General features: G+C 35.9%; 1 protein-coding gene and 1 pseudogene across 2 annotated transcripts; both read right to left on the minus strand.

Annotated features, from left to right (window-relative positions):
• Window positions 1-9,615: 9,615 nt before the first annotated feature.
• Window positions 9,616-13,107, minus strand: LOC125477878 (annotated as a pseudogene).
• Window positions 13,108-15,235: 2,128 nt separating this feature from the next.
• On the minus strand, window positions 15,236-19,390 carry LOC125477676 (probable apyrase 6). Of its 2 annotated transcripts, XM_048585072.1 has the most exons (9): window positions 18,474-19,390; window positions 18,122-18,234; window positions 17,594-17,701; window positions 17,419-17,473; window positions 16,631-16,822; window positions 16,430-16,527; window positions 16,051-16,247; window positions 15,874-15,958; window positions 15,236-15,779 (listed from the first exon to the last, which is right to left on the minus strand). In XM_048585072.1, the coding sequence occupies exons 1-9, from the start codon at window positions 19,087-19,089 to the stop codon at window positions 15,744-15,746; spliced, it is 1,500 nt and encodes a 499-aa protein (XP_048441029.1). In that variant the 5' UTR covers window positions 19,090-19,390; the 3' UTR covers window positions 15,236-15,743. The 2 variants fall into 2 exon arrangements, with proteins under 2 accessions (XP_048441029.1, XP_048441028.1); XM_048585071.1 differs by having other exon boundaries at window positions 15,236-15,958; window positions 18,474-19,388.
• Between the last annotated feature and the right edge of the window lie 1,051 nt (window positions 19,391-20,441).

Consider the following 20,441-nt stretch of genomic DNA (forward strand, 5'->3'; position numbering starts at 1 on the left):
TTTAAGTACTTGAGGGAAAGATACCCTTTTGTAATCACTAAGCTACTGCATTACATTGGAAGTATGTGTGAGCATTCTTTTGTTACTTCTGGGTACGACGAAGCATTGATTGGAATGGAAGGTAGATTTAAGGCAAAGTTGTATTGATTTGGAAAATAAGCCAATAGAATGCTAAAATAAAAATGAGAGTTTGGTTCGTTTAATTTTTTTGTTTGTTTGTTTGTAATATCTCATGTTCTCAAGGATTTGTTTTGTGATGTAGTTTATAAACCTTTGATGTTGGATGGCTATTATATGTGTGCATTTGAGGTGCTGTGTCGTGTGTTTGTGAATGAAAATAATAAATTTGTAAATGAAAATTTATGTGGTGTATTTGAAGGTGTTTTAAAATTGTGTTTTTGTTTCATGCATAACAAAAAAATCGTTGTTTAGTTTAAGAAATAGTGATATTACTTGTGTTCAATTATATAAATAGTTAATGTTCAATTTTAGAAATAGGTAGTGTTCAATTTCAGCAACAGTACTCGTGTTCAGTTTCATAAATAGTACTCGTGTTTAGTTTCATAAATAGTTCTCGTGTTCACTTTCATAAATAGTAATTGTGTTCAGTTTCATAAATAGTGATAATACCCATTTTCAGTTTAAGAAATAGTCAGTGTTAAGTTTAAGAAATAGTGATAATAGCAGTGTTCAGTTTAAGAAATAGTGACAACACACCTATTCAATTCTAGAAATAGTGTTTAGTTTAAAAATTAGTGATGACATCAGTACTCAGTTTAAGAAATAGTGATAATGTATTTGTTCAATTCGAAAATAGTTAGTATTTAGTTTAAGAAATAATGATAGTACAAGTTTTCAATTCAATAAATAGTCAGTTTTCAATTAATAAATGGTCAGTTTTCAGTTCTAGAAATAGTCAGCGTTTAGTTTAAGAAATAGTAACAGTACCTATGTTCAATTCTAAAAATAGTTAGTGTTCAACTTAAGAAATAATCAGTATTCAATTTAAGAAATAGTGATAATATTAGTCTTAAGTTTAAGAAATAATGATAATACCCGTTTAGTATACAAAATAATGAGTATTCAGTTTAAGAAATAGTGATAATACTCGTGTTCAATTTACGAAATAGTGAATGTTCAGTTTAAGAAATAGTGATAGTACCACTACTCAGTTTAAGAAATAGAGAGTGTTCAGTTTAAGAAATAATGATAGTGCCAGTGTTCAATTTAAGAAATAATAATACTACTAGTGTTCTATTTAAGAAATAGTATCGATACCCCTATCCAATTTGAGAAATAGTTAGTGTTCAACGTTTATAATTGATAATTTTGTTTACTTGGGGAAATAACGTAGCTATTTGATTTTCCTTTTTTTACTTCAAGACGTAAAGTATCAAATTGTTAGTATGATATCAATGCATTTTTTGTTGATTTGTTTTTCAGGTTGTTGCTGGGACAGAACAAAGCCACGAACAACACTGCCGGTAAAGGCAGATAATAAGAAAAAGGTGGCGATGTTGAAAACACTTGAGCCGGTGAAAATACCAGAGCTTTACGAGCAAATCTACAAGACCATTGTTTTATCCGTCAAGAGTTGAGACCCCACTGGCAAATCTACAAAGACTCACAAACTGAAAATGAAATTGGGATAATTTCCAATGGAGTGGCTCTTGCATTCCAGGAGAATGGGTTCTAAGTGGTAAGCAAAATTAAGGGTGGAAATTGATCAACAAAAGAATCTAAACCACCTAATTACAAAAAAGTAATAAACTAATAAAATAATAACAATAAAAAAACATAATATATATATATATATATATATAATAAAAGAAATTGGGGAAGCAATTGCACCCATTTTCTTTAAATGTGCAAAATGGTTTGAGGAGGTGGCCACTCTCCTTCACCCACGTTGAGTTTTACCTTCCTTTTAGGAGGAAGGGAGACGACAAGAAGAAAACAAGAAAAAAACAAAAACAAGCAAAACTTGAAGAGAGAACAAACAGCCAAAACAAAAAAGAAAGAGAGAAAGAACTGGCTGGCATAATGGCATACTTGTAAATAAAGGAAGTTTATCTCTAACAGAATTGGCTGACAGAATAACATTGCTGTTAAGGGCAAATGTGGAAAAAAAATCATTTTGTTTTGGGCTTTTAGTTCAGCTCATATGTGTTAAATGTTTGTGGGTTTGATATAAATTAGTTTTGTTCTTATGATTAAATATAAAGCCTTTTTAGTTAAATAATAATATAGGGTTGTTTTTTTTTATTAAATTAAACTTTGCTCAAGCCCTTTTCATTAAAATTTCCTAAAAATTAATGGAGCCCACCAAACCAAAGCATGGTCAAGCTATACCCAACCCATTTGCTGGGGCCTAACAACAAATCCTAAGGCTAAGTTTGAAAGAATCGAAGACCATCTCTAATGGAGAGAGTTAAAGGTTCAAAAGCCAAAAAATGCCCTGATTTACCCAAAAACTTATCTCCAACCGATGTTTGGGCTATAATTCTGTGGAATCTATCAAGCCTTTATTTGGCCAAAGGAGCATCAGACTGTCCAAATGTAGCCCCCTCTTAGCCCCTTTTTAGGTGCAATCATTTATTAAAGGGAAAACTTGATATGAATTTAATTTTGTGAGTCACTTTTGAGATGAGTCCAATTATATTCCAAGTCAGTTTTTTTTTTCTTACCCAATTTACCCCTAAAATTACATATAAGTAATCAATATTATCCCTTGATTTTAGATAATTGTTAGAATTAAATTACTTCCTAATTCCTAAATATCTCCAAGTGAGGAAACACTTCTTCATTTCTTCTTCACTTTTCTATTCTTCTTCATTGTTTTCTTCTTCTCCTCCTAGGCTTCCACTATATATGAAATTTGATTGTGTTTGATCAAAGAATGGGGGGTTGGTTGGATTCTTTCATCAAATTGCTTGTTGTGTTCAAATTAGTTGATTTCGTGGTCAAATTTGAATCATTTGAGTAGCATTTTCACTCAAATTAATTGATTTCATGACCGATATTAATCTACTTGTATCACAATATGACCTACCTCTATTATAGACAGATTATATTTTTCTATCTTTATTATCTATCTCTATCACAAATTACTTCTATTTGTTTTCCTATATTACATGGTAATTTGTCTTGTTCATAGGTAGATAATTATGAGTTGTACCTTTCAGTTCCTTTATCTACCTATTGATTTGAAGATTTTTTTTGTTTTTTTATTTTTTTTATGATGCCTTGTTTATAGGTATATATACATTTATGTATTAGTACCTTTTAGTTAGGTTGTATATTTTTGCAACTTAATCTATGAGAAAAACATTTTATTTTATTGAAAGGTCAAAAATGGAAACGTAATTTTATTTTTAATTTTAATATTTAGTAGATTGCAGATGTTTAAATATTCTACATTTGAAAACAAAGGATAAAATTGGTTTAAAACTTAGCCAAGTGGACCTAAATCATAGATTTCAAAAAATTGGACTAAAGTCAATAGTACGTCAATTGTTTGGACCTATATCTTAACGCCCCTTTATTCAAATCAATGGCAAGATTTGAAAACATCTAACGGTAATTTAGCTAAATTAGCCAATAGATTTAAAGTATGAACCTAAAACTAATAAATTATTGAGGGGGTTATGTTTGGCCACTTCGGTTGAAGATGGTATATGAGTATGGTCTGACACTGTTCATTTAAAAATAATTTTTTGACAAAACTATAATTCTGGAAGAGGCTATATTTAGCCATTTCAGTTGGAGATGGCCTAATGACATCTAACATTGTCCCATAACCAGCACTAGCCCCACATATTTACTGACTGCAATTCAACTGAGCGTAGGCTACCTTACAAACTATATTTCTTTTAAGGCTATTATTTTGGATGGTGCTATATTTATCCCCTGCGGTTAGAGATAGCTGTACTAAAACAAGTCCAATAATTTTGTCCTGCATTTGTAGTAGCCAATATGGGATCTTGTTTACCGTAAAACGCAACAACCATCATAATTGTCTGGATTCAGTTTGAAATCAGGTGACAGTACAACCCTTCGAACGTAATCCTTGAAACTCAACAACCACATGATCCATATGTTTCACTTCTTATAAAGCTGTGTTCTTACTTACTCTGGATGTCACCTTACTGCATATCTTTACAAATGTACATGAATATATTTGGAATTTAACCGACGGAATTGCAACTTCCGAAGCGAAAAAGTGACGGACTTCTCTGAAAAGCAAGGGATAGAACACGCTTGTTACGTTCGAAAGGCATTGTAACATTGTAGTAAGTGGGGTTACAAAAGAATTTCACTATGATATGTAAGAAAACTCTTTAACACTGATGCAAACCGAAACAGAACATTGTTCTTCAAAAAAAAAAAAAAAAAAAAAAAACAAAGGTAGAAAGTTTTGTAAACAACTATGTTGTTTCTTTCATTTTGGAGGCGCCGCTGTCATCTCTGCTGCCTCGCTTTCGTTCGTCATGTTGGCACAAAATATAGAGACGGCATTGCCTCCACGGTCGCTGAAACCCTTTAGCGACTTCCTTTGTTACTTCACTATACAGATGTCTCTATTTTAAAAGCTCAAAAGCAAGACACGGAAAAAGACCAACCAACCAACCATATAAAAGTTGCTCTTGAATTTTGAAACTTTGAAGCAATTCACCACCTTCTGGTTTTTGTTGCATTGCTTGAAATCGAATCAACTTTGTGTGTAAAAATGTCAGCTTTGCTCCTTTAAACCCTATTGTGGATAGGATCTGATCCTCGTCTCACTCTTCTTTTGTTAGACTGATTCGGATCAAAGTTGTTTGTATTTGTTGAATTCTTCTTCTCAGTGTTCATTTCCTCCGTTGTGACAGCCTTGAGACTGCGCTGATTCCGCGGCAAAATCCGATGATGATCTTGATCTCGGTTCTGTCTGAGGGCAACACCTATACTTGTGAGGGCAAAGACTTCATCTGGTTGAACTACTAAGAACCCAATACAGATAAGAAGAAGCATAAACACGCCATGATTACTGCAAATCATGGTTTGATTTCGACACAGAAGAAGTTAACAAGAAGAGAAGTAGTAGGAGATAACAAGATATCTTCCTGTAAATGCAACAAGGGTATTTATGTGTGTTGGTTTTTGGAAGAGGTGGATTTGAAGTGTAAAGCGATTGATGGAGGGACCCAATACACCAAGAAGGAATTTTAGATTCACCCAAATCATAAGTCTGCAGCAATCTAAGCAAATTAAGGCTGTTATATTGAAGAATCTAACATGGATGAATAAAGGGCATTTGAACAATACCCTTGATAAGCCAAGTATCTTTTTTCAATTGTTCCCTCCCCTACATCTCTTATCATTTGCGCTGCTTTTGTCTAATCAGAAAATAAAGGCCAAATCCAGTCTACTGGTCTCTCTTTGCCACATCACTATACTGTGCTTATGTGAATTCGATGTATAGTTAATTAATCAAAGTTATGCTATTTTGATGTACAAAATCGACCATATTGTTAACATCACTTTACAATATATGTCCGTCATACATACAATGATAGAGTTCATAATAATTAGAAAGTATGTCAGCAATGTGATAAGTTTTGTGTATCTGAATGACATACAGTGATAGAGTCCACAATGATTAAAGTGTCAGCAATGTGATTAGTTTTGTATATCTAAATATTATAATGGTAACTAAACAAGTTTACCCCCAAAACAATCTTGGATGTATGCTCATATTCAATGTTCAACTAAGGTAGATTACATCAACGAACACTGTTTGCCTTCTTATAGTTAAGTTGTCATTTATCCTTATATGAAAATCACATGTTCATACATGCAGGAGAACTTTTTAGAATCACAAAACAAAAAACTTATACACATATTGTGATTGATTTATAAGAGGAATTGAATCAATATATTTAAGGAGACAAATATTTTTAGCGATCAAGTTGCTTGTTGTCTCTTTTTGGCCTGACAAAAGTCAGATTTTGATGGTTAACACATTAATATGAGATTTGTATTGGGATAAAAAGGGTTTAGGCTCCTTCATCTGAGATGTGTGCTTGGGAGTTTATGGTAGAATACATTCCTTTCCCGCTAAGAAAAGGAGGGCTTTGTTTTTCTAATAGGAATGTATGACTGGGCAGACAGCACAGTAAACCTAGCGGATGCTACAGTCGCAAGCAGAAGCAAGCCATGCATTGCATGTAAAGAAACGAACACTTGCTTTAGGATTTCTAAGATCTCCCCTCTCCCCTGAAACTTTAGAATTCCAAGCTCCCTTCCCAATGCAACAAAAACAACACTGTACACTGTCATATTTGGGTTCTTGTGCTAAATGTGTTTTCTTTATGCTTTACTTTGCTCAATAACTACTCCTCTTCAAATTTTTTTTTTCCTTCAGAAATGATAAGAGAATTTTCTTAAAGTGAAACTTTTTATGAGCTATTTGTCATCTTACGTTTTAATATCAATTCTTGTGTTAATATTATAAAATATTGTACAAAAAAATGAGGTGTCAGAGAATTCATGGAGAGTCTCATTTTTAGGAAAGTAAGGACCCATTTCAATTTTGTAATTTAGACCACCTTTTCTTTATAACTAATGAGATTTAATCAACTCTGATATGCTATATATAATTAACAAAGTTTTACATGCAAGTTGGAACATCCTAAAGCATAAATTCTTGTGCTTTATCAAATGTGGGTGACATGTAGCCTTAAGATGAATGGCAACTGGTCAAATAAAATCTGGGCTTGAATGTTTTTGTTAATGTGCTGATTCTCTGCTTTTTATCCACCAATGAAAGTGAAAAGAGACCTAACTGAGTTGTAGCTTTCTGGTCCATTTTTTTTTCTCCATAAGGTTTTTAGAATCTCCCTTGGTAGATTTCCTATCACCAAACCATGCATATACATATATACACACACACACACACACATACATACAATGATAAATCCAATTTGAACACCAATATTGTGTTTCAGGTACTTTACTAAATGTGTAGAAGATTAAGCGAGATTAACTACTACTTGCCAATCAAAGTTAGAACTTAGATCACTCAATTTGGAAAGAGAGACTATTAATACAATCAGAAACTTTGTACTTTGTAAGTAATTTTGAGATTGCATTTGTTGCATCTTTCGCCTTGACGTTGCTTGAAAATGGATTTTTCTTTAATACCATTATACCATTTATGTTTTAAAGGCATGCAGGACGTCAAGAATTTTTTTACATATCAAGAAATTCTAAAAACAGTTGCTTACGCACTAGTAAATGGTAGATGAGAATTTCACAATACCTAATCCCAGATTCTCGAAACAGAATCAATGTTTACGTAGAAAACTTATATCGGCAACTCCACAAATGCTTTTGCCAAAGTAGGAAAAAGATAAATGGTGTGAGTAGGACCTTTTGCTTCTTTGGATTGTTGTACGGCTACGTACGTACTACGTTGCTAAGGTAACACTAAATCAGTTAACTAATTATGCACTTAGATTAGATTTGTAAAGCATGAAAAACATTATTCTTACTAATCTGGTGGATCCCATCATGTTAAGAGCAATAATTAAAAGCAAAAACTAAGATTAAAATTAAAGAAAAAGAGTTAATATATTTCGTATAGGGCGGGCTTTTGTAGATTCTCGAGGTTGGTCTTAAAGTTATGGCTTTCTAATAACATGTTTAAAACCGGAGAACTGGTCCCATGAAAGTTTAAACCTTCCACCAGAACGGTCTCGATACAATGACAGCATTCATAAGCCACCAAAACAAAGAGTGCCAAAGCAAGTTAAAGAAGATAAAGCAAAGGATATATGCCAATGGTATTTTTGCCTTCTTTATTTCCTTCTCCTTCAAATTTCATGTGTTCAAGTTAATGATTATTTTCCTTGTGTTTGATGTTTTTTTTTAAAGCTAAGTTAAAACTATGTATATGACTCATGACAATGTTTACTTACTTGGAACGAGGAAAGTTGTGAATTTTGAAAACAAAAGAAGAAATGAGTATGAGATAAACTACTTCCTAACTGATATGATTCTTGATTTCTAGATATTAGATTACGAATTCATATGTATTAATAGACGTATAAGAAGTTGGAAATCCAAATAATTTTCACATAAGAGATTACAAGTTACCATTGACACCCAAATTTGTGGCAATTAATGATTTAATTAGGAGGTTTAAAATTCTTGATAAGCCCATATAGTATTTAATAGCAAAAAACAAAGTAGGGAACTACAAAGAGAATATCTAAAACCCTAAAACTATATCCCAAAGAGAGATGCTTGCTTTGCTTTATGTACTTTACGATCATTCTTCCTGGATTACGATTCACCATCATATAATTCATACCAGTGTGACAGAGAATATAGATGTATGCTTAATGCTTTGCCTTGTTTATTACCAATGTACAAATCCTTTATAATCCTCTTGAATCCAACCGGGTCTAGGATTAGTGGCGGATCCAAGAAATATTATTTAGAGGGTCAGTAAGAATATCGTGCGCAGAATCCAAAATTTTTTGGACGAAAGTAACATGCAAATTGGTATGTCATCGAGTCTCGGTCAGCCTGAGGTCATATACCAAGTCATATTGCATGCTTGTTGACAGATGCCAACAGCTTCCGAGCGATCATGTTGACTGATGTCGATAGCTTAGGAGCAAGCACGCCGATAGATGCTAACATATGCCGAGTGAGTCTATCGTCAAATGCCCATAGCACATACTAAGGCATAGCTAGCAGCTACCCTGTCAGTGTCCACATAGGCAATTTGTTGAGCAATTGTTGGAGGTCAACTTTCAAGGGCATCTCAGATTTTCGTAGGATAACACCCAACTCTTCCATGAAAGATTTTTGAACTTAGGAGGGTCAGCTGACCCACCTTACCCCAAGGTGGATCCGCCCTTGTCCAGGATCCCTTTAAAACACAAGACCACTTCGAACATGAATCACAAAAGCTCCAAGGCTACCATCCATCCATCGCTTTGTAGAAACTCAATTGGGATCACTTCCAAATCTAGGGGTTTAGATCATCTAATTAGTTATTTAGACTCTTATGCCTTATATGTTTCTCGTAAGGATAACGCACTAAATTTAATGCATGTGAAAGTAAGAAATGGATGTCAACTTCTAAATCTTACATGTGTTGATAGTACTAAATTACACGTCTAATGATTCAATTTTTCTAGCAAATTTTAACCATTTTATAAAACAATTTTTTTTTTCCTTTTCAAATTCTTCAATTCTATGTCTGGACGAGGAGCTTTAAAATACTTTAAACATAATTGTTTAAGATGCACAACAAAAAGATCAATAAATTACTAAAGCATTACAAAGTTACTACTAACTCTACTAATACACTACAAAGTAATTTCAAATGACATCATAAAGTTTGCTCAAAGATATAGTATCTAGTCATTTTCTAGTTCATTTATCGAATTCTTTAGCTCAAGGTTCTATAGAACTTTAAGGTACCTCATCGTATTATCGGTAATTTGCTCTGAGTTTCCACCTTTCTAAGTAACATCCTGAGCATTTTTTATGGAAGAAAATGAAGATTTGTGTCGTGAATTTGTTGAGAACAAAAAGAAGTGCTGAAACATTGGAAAGTGACAACAAAAAACAATATAACAATATACAGCTCAGGAAAGATATTCAAGCCGAACAACCAACTGCTTCGAGCTACCCAACAAGTTGGAGAACCAAATCAACAGTTTTCTCTGGTCGGACGAAATTAATGTACATATACATGAAATACAGGACAACCAAAGATGGAACGAACCAAGACTTGCACGACAAAGCCCCTTCAACAAGCAATTATACAGAACTCTCACTGCTGTAGTCTTCTCTGTTCTCTATTGTTTTGCACTTTTTTTTGTTCCATTGCATATTTCTGACAAATGTAAACATTTTCATTTATTGTTAACTACTTTCCGCTGAACCACCCTCACCATGGCACGGAAAACTCTCTGGCGTTTTCTTGGCTTCGTGAATTAGGCAGTTTCTTGATGTGGACTTCCATTGGGTCCTGGTGCTACCGCAAATTGTACACCCCTATGTTGCCCGGATTGAAGAACAAAAGCAACTTGGGTTGCTGCCATTGCTGCGGCCTCCTGTTTTAGCCATATTACAAATGAGAACAGTAAGGAGCGATAGAAATAAGCACAAAATCTATGTATCATGTTAGTTTTCAAATCTCAGACTCTATCTTTACGACATTACTTTCGAATATACCAAGTGATTATTATGTAGCTAAATAAGTCCAACACGGAAAGAGTAGAGTCGGAAAAAAAAAAAAAAAACCAACGATGGGTAAGAATTAACATTTGAAAATAGAACTGAACCTAATGCTAACCTGTCTTTGCTGTCGACGCTGCAAGATACTGATCGCCCAAGCCATAATATAGCAGGGCAAAAGAAAGCCAGCCGCTCTAAGCAAGAAAAGCTGCGAAAGCACCAACCAGTTTATCAGCCTCAATGAACTGTATCTCATATTCATTCAAAAATGTAGCACCAGCAGACCCGTTGATAGAAAATGCAAGTTCAAATCCACTTACAGAGAAAATAGCAGATGAGTCATCCCCAGAGTCGGAGTCAGAATCTGAGACTCTCATTGCATGCCGCAAGATTAGAAGGCCCATTAACTGCAAGATAAAAAACCAAAGCTATTTATCATACATGAGGAATAAGAATATGAGAAAAAAATTAAATGTCTTCTTGGTAAGTTTGGAAAATTATTCGTCTTACAATTAAGGCCGCTGAACGGAAGAATGGAGCTCCACTACTAGTTGAAGAATAATCATCATACTCAGTATCCATAAACTGACGTTCTGCCTCAGCAATTGACAAAATGCGTGGATCATCCAAACTCAAGGGAGTACCAGAAAGTGTCCAGGCACCACTGCAAGAAACATCCATAGCCATAGATAAGTAAGATAACTATAATTCTGTAAGGCCTCCATATTGCCTTTTAAACAGTTTTATTCATAAACATGACAGCAGTATTAAGTACTGGTTTGGTACTGGGGTGCTTTTATAAAAAGTGGGTATCAAAAAAAGCTGAGCTCAAAAAGGTGTTTGGTAAACACTTAAAAACAGCTTATTTTCACAGTTTTAGATGAAAAAAAGCTGAAAACGTGAAGCATAAAAAATGAGCTTATTCTCACAGCACAGCAAAAGCAGTTTTTTTTCAAAGCACAGCAATACCAAACCAAGTAGCACAGTTATCAAAATAATCAAGAGAAATCACACAAACACTTGGGTAAAACATGAACAAAAACATAAGAAAATTTGACTCACCCAAATTCAATAGTAGTTTCATCAGATGGCAGACGAGGAGGTGCAGTATAGCCAGGTTGGTAAGGCTGTTCATAATGCAAAAGACCACCAATTAGGACAAAATGCAATTTAAGATTGCTTGGAAGGACTTCAAAATTTTAAAATAGATAAGATGCGAATAACAATCCAAATTATTTCTCCATCTAATTTAATCCCGAAGTGCTTATACAAAACAGAATATACCATTCCAAACTCGGAAGGCAATGTAAGCTATCTATATAGTGTTAAATGGATACAATAAAAACAATGCGTACGAGAGATCTAAAATTGATATGTACACAAATGACTTCGATTTACCCGCTCAAATCTAATTTTTATAGGTAAAGATGTCCCCATTGTATCACATCATTTAGGAAAAGGTCAAGGGCCATCTCCCCCCTTACCGTGTCACCACGTAAATTCAACTGTCATCCACCCATTACTAGATTTTAATTCCTTATGATGCAGTGCAGGCTGAGGATTCTAAAAGAAAATTAAGACTTCACTTTTCAACAAATGAAAATTCAAGTAACAAGGCAGTCAGAAAATGAAACATATAAACTTATGTGCAACATAAGATTAGCACCAAAAATAGGTACAGAAAATTCAAGAGGCATACCTGATGACAAATTTCACAAGTTATATCTCCTTTCTCATTGCACCAATGCTGAACGCATTTTCTATGAGCATACTGAAAAATAAATTAGAAAAACAGTGAGAAATCAATTGGAGACCCACATGATAGACGTATGTAAATTAAACTTCACCACGCACAATGCGATCAGACAAACAAGAAACCGAAAATAAGAAGACAAGAATATAGATTATTAGGCACTAGCTCATGAAAACAACATATGCTTTACAAATCAAAATTATGGATTGCAACAATTTGTCAATAACATCAATGATGAAAAATGCGCGAACAAGGAGGGGCAGGACCGGTCATTTCAACACGAAATGTGACTATGTGAGACAGCATGTCCTATTGACTTAATGGATTCCACAAACTAAAAAAAAAAAAAACTAGCTAGAAAACTCTCCCATCGATGTCGAAATGCTCATACTTTCATTTGGGGACATTCCATGATACTCTCTCCGTCCCGAAAACTAAACAGTAATTTACAAATTCGAAAACATGCCCTACAACGACACAAATGAATTCAAATCCGCACCAATTTCAATTAAAAAATCCAAATTCCATACAAAGACGGCAAATTTATACCTTGAGGCTGCCACAGCAGGCGCAAGGAGATTCCAAATTGCTAATGTTATCCTCATCCTGGCAAATGCGGCACTCCGCCGTCTGAATCAGCGGTTCGTCCTCATCCGCCTCCTCCGCTGACAAACTCGAAGACGGCCCGGCAGCATCCCGCTCCGCCTCCGGTCCAGCCGGCTCGGCACATAACCGGCCTCAGCAGCAGGCTCGGAAGGCGGCTGCGCTGCCATGGGCCGAAGGAGACGGTCAACGTACAAAACTAGGTGGTCGCTCATTGCCGATTGCACAGAAAAAACGAACCTAACCGAATTGAGCCAACACAAATTACGAACCAAAAGAATCGAATTTTGGGTCAAATTAAAGCCCTAGAAAACCCGGGATCGCGCTGGATTGACACAGCGGATCGGAGCTTTCCGACTTCGGGAGAAAAAAATCTTACCTCCGAATTGGAGAAGAAATCGAAAGCGCGTTAAGATAACCAGGGAAGAGAGAGAGAGAGAATGTCGTTAATTTTCTAATTGGGGTCGTCTCCGTCTGTTGGCTGTTAATTTGGATTTGCCGAAAATACCAGTGTCCGATTTGCTTTTAGCCAAACTGCTATATATAGTGCTGGGTGTCTTGTCCTCGACTTCACCGAACGACCATAAGGGTATTTTCGTCATTCTGATTTTACGTTGCCGCGTAAAACGACCGGTTCCGCTGTGCACGTCCGAAATTTATATAAAACCACATTTCATTCGGACAAATGAAATTGCTTTGTCATCCTCGTCATCAGATTCTTCCCCGTCGGCTAATTACTGTTGTTTCTTTTTCATCACAAATAAAACTAACCGAATAAAAAGAAGTATTAAAATAAAAATTATTTAAATCTAAATCAAGACTATAGGTCACTAAATTGTCTGTCACAAAGTTCTTTTCTCCGTAGACGTGTCGAAGTTTGCATTGCCACGGTCTTGAAAGCAATTCTTGGCATAAATTCATTTGCCATCAGAATCTCTTAAAACACCACTTGCTCCAATAGAATTATTATTTCCCTTCTTGCAACCATCAACATGAAGCTTATACCAACCCGAAGGAGGAACATCTGAATGGAGAAAATATTCAATTCTATGCAATTTATCAATCTTGTGAGTATTACCCTTCAACCATTCACAAAGATATTGTTGCTTTGATGGCTTTATGCGAACTCAAATTTAACAAATAAGGGGAGGCATTTTAACTCAAAATGGTCTCTGAGATTGTCATAACTCTTCATTTTGATTAATAGAAGTGATCCCTAAGTTTGTCTACCGTCAATCATTTTGGTCGTTCAGTGAAAAATCTCTGCTAAATAAGGATCAAAATAACAAAAATACCCTCAATTTAATAAATAATGGGTCAAAATGATTTGAAAAAAAAATTTGAGGGTAAAGAGTTTAGATTAAGCTAACAAAACAATATTAGAATGATATGCAATACCCTCAATTTAATCTAGTGCCTGAAACAAAAAAAAGTTTAGATTAAGAATACATTTAAATTTTAAAAGTATTAGACTAATATGCAGCGCAACAATAAAAAAGGGCAACATAGGCCAAGGACCATTGTAGTCCCTTAATTGCTACGCCACTGCTCGAACACCCTCAAATGGCTAAATGTTATAAAGAATAATGTTAGGTGGTCAACAAATAGCGCTTAGTTGGGAATACTTATGTAAAAAGTGTTTTTACTAATTGCATCGATTTTTCTACAAGTGATTTTAGTAAAAAAAAAAAATTGTGGAAATTTTTATTAGAATTTGAAGTGCTTTTCGAAGAAGTTAAACGATTTATCGGAAAGCACTGCAACCCAAAAACACTTTGGATTTTTTCTATTAAACGTTGTCAGAATGCCTTTAATTGTAATAATACGATTTTAGCCCCCTTAAAAACAGTGTCAAACAGACAATTGGTTGGGTAAGCCTACAAATCATTAACATCCCTCTAAGTTGGTTACTTTTACAAATTTGTGAGAGTAATTAGGTTTCAAATTTAGTACTTAAATCCAACTTTTGAACCAACCCTCAAGCCTACGCAGCTCCAATCCGTCAATGGAAAATTGCCACCTTTGTTTGGCTTTCAAAATCATGGTCTTAAATTTTCCTGACTTTGCTTTAATTATCCAAAATTGGGGGCGTAACGTGCTAGTGAAGCTAGGTTTGGATCAGTGTTAATTAATTAGGTAGGATAAAGCACACATCAAATTGTGAAGTGACTATTAATTTCCCTACAAAAAGGTTAATTAAAAATATTAATTGCTTCTAGATGTTCTTCTTTTTGTCACACAAAATATACAGCAGCTCAAAATATACACTTGGTCAAACAAAAATGGTAGGGTTGGTTTTGCCCTAGAGCAACGGCCAAGGGACAAGAACCAAGAGTCAAGACTCCAAAGATCCTTTCAAACCAAACTACAAGTCCGCAAAATCTGGACCTTCAGGGACGCTACCCTTTTGTGACCAACTAACTTCTAGTCTAGCGGTGGTTCTCTTTAAGAGCCGGACATTTAACATGTAGGTCATACTCTACCCGGTTTCTTAGTTTCGAGCGAAAATGTGAAAGTTCATTTCCGTAAACTTTGAAACAAAAGCTCCGATCGACTTCAGCCTTCAAATGAAGGGATCTCATGACATCAACAACTACAATTTTCACTGAACATATACATTACAAGAGGCTTTCAGTCGATACAAACGGCCCGAGAGAGCCGGAAATTCTTTCATTAATCCGAACGAGAATAACAATAGTGACGAATAAATCAAGTGCATTACCACATTATCATACAACAATACAGCTTTCTACATCTCTCTCCAAAACCAACATGCCCCCATTCCTTTTATCCTAACCTTCTCTATGGCATTTGGGGGGCAATGAGAGCTCATATGGTATAACAAATAGGAGGTATCGGGCTTCCTCCGAATACAAAATGGGGATCTAAGCCTAGCTCCGGCACAAATAAGTTACCTCTAACTTCTGTGTAGATAGATACACTAGAGTCTCATTTCCAGTTGGTAACCTCGAGAGTGTGGGCCTTGGGCAAGAAGCCGAGGCTGCTCAAGTGAATCGGGTTTGGCACATCGCACCACTCTTTCAATCCGAATCTACACAGCATGTGCATTCCTCTAGATGACGCTATCAACATTTACTAACACGAGTGACTATATACCGCCCTTTCTCCAGATCGTAAATTGTCTTCAGCTGTGGCTTCCTCCACTTTGACAGAGACCACACTGTAAACATCAATATTGAAAAGATGAAAATTATTGATAGCAATGTGGGAGATCCATCACCAATTATGGTGGTAAGCCAACCAGAGTGCCCTACGTCCAAATCAGATGTACTTTGCAAGATGAAAGCTCCCAGAGCCCAATCGAGCGGAATACTTCCCACCTGATTTGCAAACCCAATCCTGGTAATTAAAAAAAAAGCGACAAACAATAAGATACAGATTCGCATTCTCATCCAACACAATATAAAATTCTGAAGTAAAACGAGTAACACCTTTCATCATCCAAAGCAAGTCCAAGACTATCATGAAGTAGGGCCACTGCATATGCTGAAGAGAAGCAATAGTGCAGCAAAGCTTCTTCATCAAGTGTTGGCCATCTCTTCTTTATTTTTGACCAATCTTCTCCACAGAATTGTTGTCCAGCCATCATCAAATCCGAAAGAAATGCTTTTGGGGCCAAACCAAAAAACTAAGCAAGTTGTGGCAAAAAAAAAAAAGAGTATAAGAAACATAATTGAATGCATCGAAGTACACTGTCTAAGTTATTAACATGATGAAAGGTATACTTCTTGCTCGATACTACAAACTAATGGTAAGAACAGTAGTACCAAGAAGAAACTGATGAAAAATAGAGAATTGAGAAGCAAAAACCTTGGATGTATAGAAAAAATTTTCTGTAGCCAAAATCTTTCCCCGAAGCTTAGGAATGAAAGTTGATCCTATATCGCAATGTTGATAGGAGCATTTCTCTGATCACAGGTAAAGAGATAATCATTGTTAAAAGACAGTAAATACAAAATGTGGCATGCAAATGTATTAATACACTGAAGATTGAAGAAGAGTATCTAAAACCTTTTCCTTTCTGCAGCATAATTTTTGCAGCAGATCTGCACTCAGAGTAGTTACCCCTTGATTGTAGAGCAGATAAATGTCTATTCTTCCCAACCAAAGAACTTGGAGAAAGCTTCGAAGACTGCATCTTTTGTGAGTAGCCCTTAGGAGTGCAAGGATCTGATGACATTCTTTCCTGAAGTGACCCGGCAGCTGTATTAATGAGAAAAGGATGTAAGAAATCCAGAAAAAATATCCTGTTCTAAATGTGAGACTTAAACAAGTATGCCGAATATTCATTTGATCAAAGGAAGGAATCAACAACTGAATCAGATTACAATGATGAATTCAAACGATCTTTACATAAAGACATAAAAATTGTATCAAAATAACCGTGCGAAAGGAGGAGTATGAACTGCATAAATATGCTCCATACTAGCAAACAGTCTAGTCAAGTCAAATTCCTAGTATATGAATAGCAGAAAAAAGGAAGTTGGCAGTTCATATAACCGTTGTGCTATTATTAAACATTAGACACAAGTATAATTCAAAAGTGCAAAATTTTGTTTTAAGAATTTATGAACCATCAATTGTAGAATTCAGCACAAACAAATGTGAACCAGCACAAATCCATTGCCTTCAAATATAGACAGATCCTATCAAGACAGGCAAAGACACTCTGTGTCTAAAGACGTATCAAGTTCAAGGATGCCGGACTCACAAGAATATATTGGAATTCAGTAAGTCAAATAACTCCAGGTTCAAGGCATTCATATAATCAGTGCAGAAAGCAAAGCTTGTATTTTTACCTGAGTCGAAGTTTCCTGAAACAATACCCTCTTTCAATGAGTCATATGCAACATTCTGCAAAACCAAATTACTTCTAAACTTCAAACCATAAAGTAACGCCTTAAGGAAAATTAAAGTTTCAAGCTTCCATTTGGCTGGCAACTTTAAACAGAGTTAATAGAACTAAATAAATACCTGGCCGAAATGAAGAAAGCTGTGACTGTAGAGATTGTAAGAGACATTTCCAAATTTAACAGCACGAGAGAACTCGGGAGGCACTGGCTCACTTGAAACAAATGTCACCTATAATAAAATTGCACTGAACATTATCAGACAAACAACCAAAAATTAAAAACTCCAAATTCCCAACTGCTTGAACCATGCCTAACTCTCCCAACTCTTTTCTCCGTTACTTTTTTCAGTAAGTTAGAAAAAACACTTCAAGAGATTAACTAGAGTTAAAAAACAACTCAGCTAGCCACTTGTCATTTTTCTAACTAATTCTTACTTGCGAAATTCCTTTGTTGTCATTCACCCATTCATCGTCAGCCGGATTTTCCTCTAAAAGCATTGGACTTGAAGCGTTTTTCTCTAAAATGTACTATTATCAAAGACTATTAAGTGAAAAGACCTAAACTTTTTAGTGCTTGTGGATGAAGAGATACCTAATCATATTTCCCAATACAACACTAATTCCCGAATAACAGATAGAAGCCACCTAACCTGAGCAGAAGCTCCACCAAGTTCAATTATCCCAGTTGTCTGCATTGGATCACCACCCAGAGTCCCAAGCGCGTGGTTTGCAACAACCCAAGCATATAATCCTTCATCAGATCCTACACCAACCAGAATTTTCAGCAATACGAATTTCAAGACTAACTCCGAAAATAAAAAACTACGAACTTGAAGTTACCATACAACTAACTAAGAACATCATTGCAAATAATCTTTCCTAGCATCCGAAATCGGCTTGTTTCGCACAATGCCACTAAATTTAACTTCAAAGCTTATTCATTTCACTTCATTTGTATTGCAATTAATAACAAAACCACCATAAATTCCCAATTAACAGTACCTGTAATGACGGAAGCCCACTCGTCACGAAACTTAAACCCAGAACTCCGAAGCACCTTCCTACAAGAATTCAGAATCCGATTCTGAACACCCAAATCAAGCAATCGGAGCCCCGCCGTAGCCATAAGCCTAATCTCCGTTTCCGCCCAGTGCTCTTTCGGAACCCTCCCCTTCCCAAACTCCACGAGCTCCCGCAACGACCCGCCTGCCGATTCTGGATCCTCTGCGTACGCCGAGAGCCCAGGATTGACCCGCATCGATGCCAACCCGTCCTTTCCAAAATCAAACACGGCGCCATTACCGCCATTGTCTCCGTACCCGAAAACGTGGATCCGGCTGCCCGTACTCCCACCGTCGATGACAATCCCGTACCGTTTCGTACCAAAATTTCTTGAATCTCGCGCGGAAACGAGAAAGTAGCATGCTGTGAGAGCGAGTGCGATGGCGACCGAGGCGAAGATTAAGAGGCTCGATCTGGGGTTGTGCTTGGGGCTCCGGGAGAAGAGATTGGATCGGTTGATGGGTCGGATTTGGAGCTTAACCGGATCCATATTGCCGTCGTAGTCGTCGTCGGCAGGCTTCGAATTGACCCCTTTACGGGTATTCAATCGTCGCATGAAAGGGGACCGAGAATCATAGGAATTTTCGCAGGTAATTTGACAACAACAAGGATGTCCTTGTTTGGTTTCTTAACTGAAACGCAATGAACAATTACATTCAAATGTAAAAGTGTAAAATATGAAAAATGAGAGGGTGTTTGATCGGAGACGGAGAGGGCAGTGATCAAAGTGTCGCCCTCTCGATCTCTCTGTCGGTCGTCGCAGATGTTGGTATCGGGGAAAAACGAACGACCTTTTGGTTTTGCGCGTTGCGTCCTAAAGAGGGAATTCCCGGTTCGGTTCAGTTGCCCAGTTGTCATTCTTTACGGTTTGCCGCCCTGGAATTTATTTAATTTTTTTTAGTGTTAATTGGTTACTTAGTTATCAGGTATAATGATTGGTAGGGATCGAACCGCACTAGGGTTCAGGTATATGTTTTTCATTTTATTTTGGGAAAGTTGCATAAACATGTCGGCAATTGAAAGGATGATCTTTGGATGACAACCAAAGAAAAACGCGGGTACACCGTATGAAGTGAGACAGAAAAGTTGTTAGTAACAATTAACTTACTTACGCTTCAGTCATTTAATACTACATTTTAGTGATATTCTTTTTCACTTGTAAGTGAAAGGTTTTAGGTTTGATTCTTGTCAAATGCAAATTTGAATCACATTATTCCTATCCTGTTGTGAGGCTAAAGTGCATCCATTCCCCCTTAGTGTTGATAATATCGTTTGTTCAAAAAAAAAAAAAAAAAAAAAAAAAAACTTACTCATGCTTGAATGTCGTAATATATTAGGCTATACGAAGAGGGCTAAAGGTCTAAAAACTAAAAAATGATCCGATTTGTCCAAAAACTCAACTACAACGAATGGCTGAACTATAACTTTATGGAGCCCATAAGGCCATTTTTTGACCAAGAGGACATCAGACTAGCCATTTTTTGGCCAAGGGAATTTGACAACAAGAAGGATGTCCTTGTTTGGTTTCTTAACTGAAATGCAATGAACAATTAAATTCAAATGTAAAAGTGCAAAATATGAAAAATGACAAGGTGTTTGATCGGAGACGGAGAAGGCAGTGATCAAAGTGTTGCCCTATCGATCTCTCTGTCGATCATCGCAGATTTTGGTATCTGGGAAAAATGAACAACCTTTTGATTTTGCGCGTTGCGTCCTAAAGAGGGAATTACCGGTTCGGTTCAGTTGTTCAGTTGTCATTCTTTACGGTTTGCGGCCCTCGAATTTTTTTAATTTTTTTTGGGAATTGTTATTGGCATTACACTTGTGAGGAGTGGGAGTGTAGAATGAGATTTTTGGAGTGCTAATAACACTTCTTTTTTTTTTTAATATTAATTGGTTAGTTAGTTA

This window comes from the organism of the source record quoted next, unplaced genomic scaffold (genome assembly GCF_019419815.1).
Source record: "Pyrus x bretschneideri cultivar Hongxiangsu unplaced genomic scaffold, Pyrus_bretschneideri_v1 Contig22, whole genome shotgun sequence".
NCBI classification, from domain to species: Eukaryota; Viridiplantae; Streptophyta; class Magnoliopsida; order Rosales; family Rosaceae; genus Pyrus; species Pyrus x bretschneideri.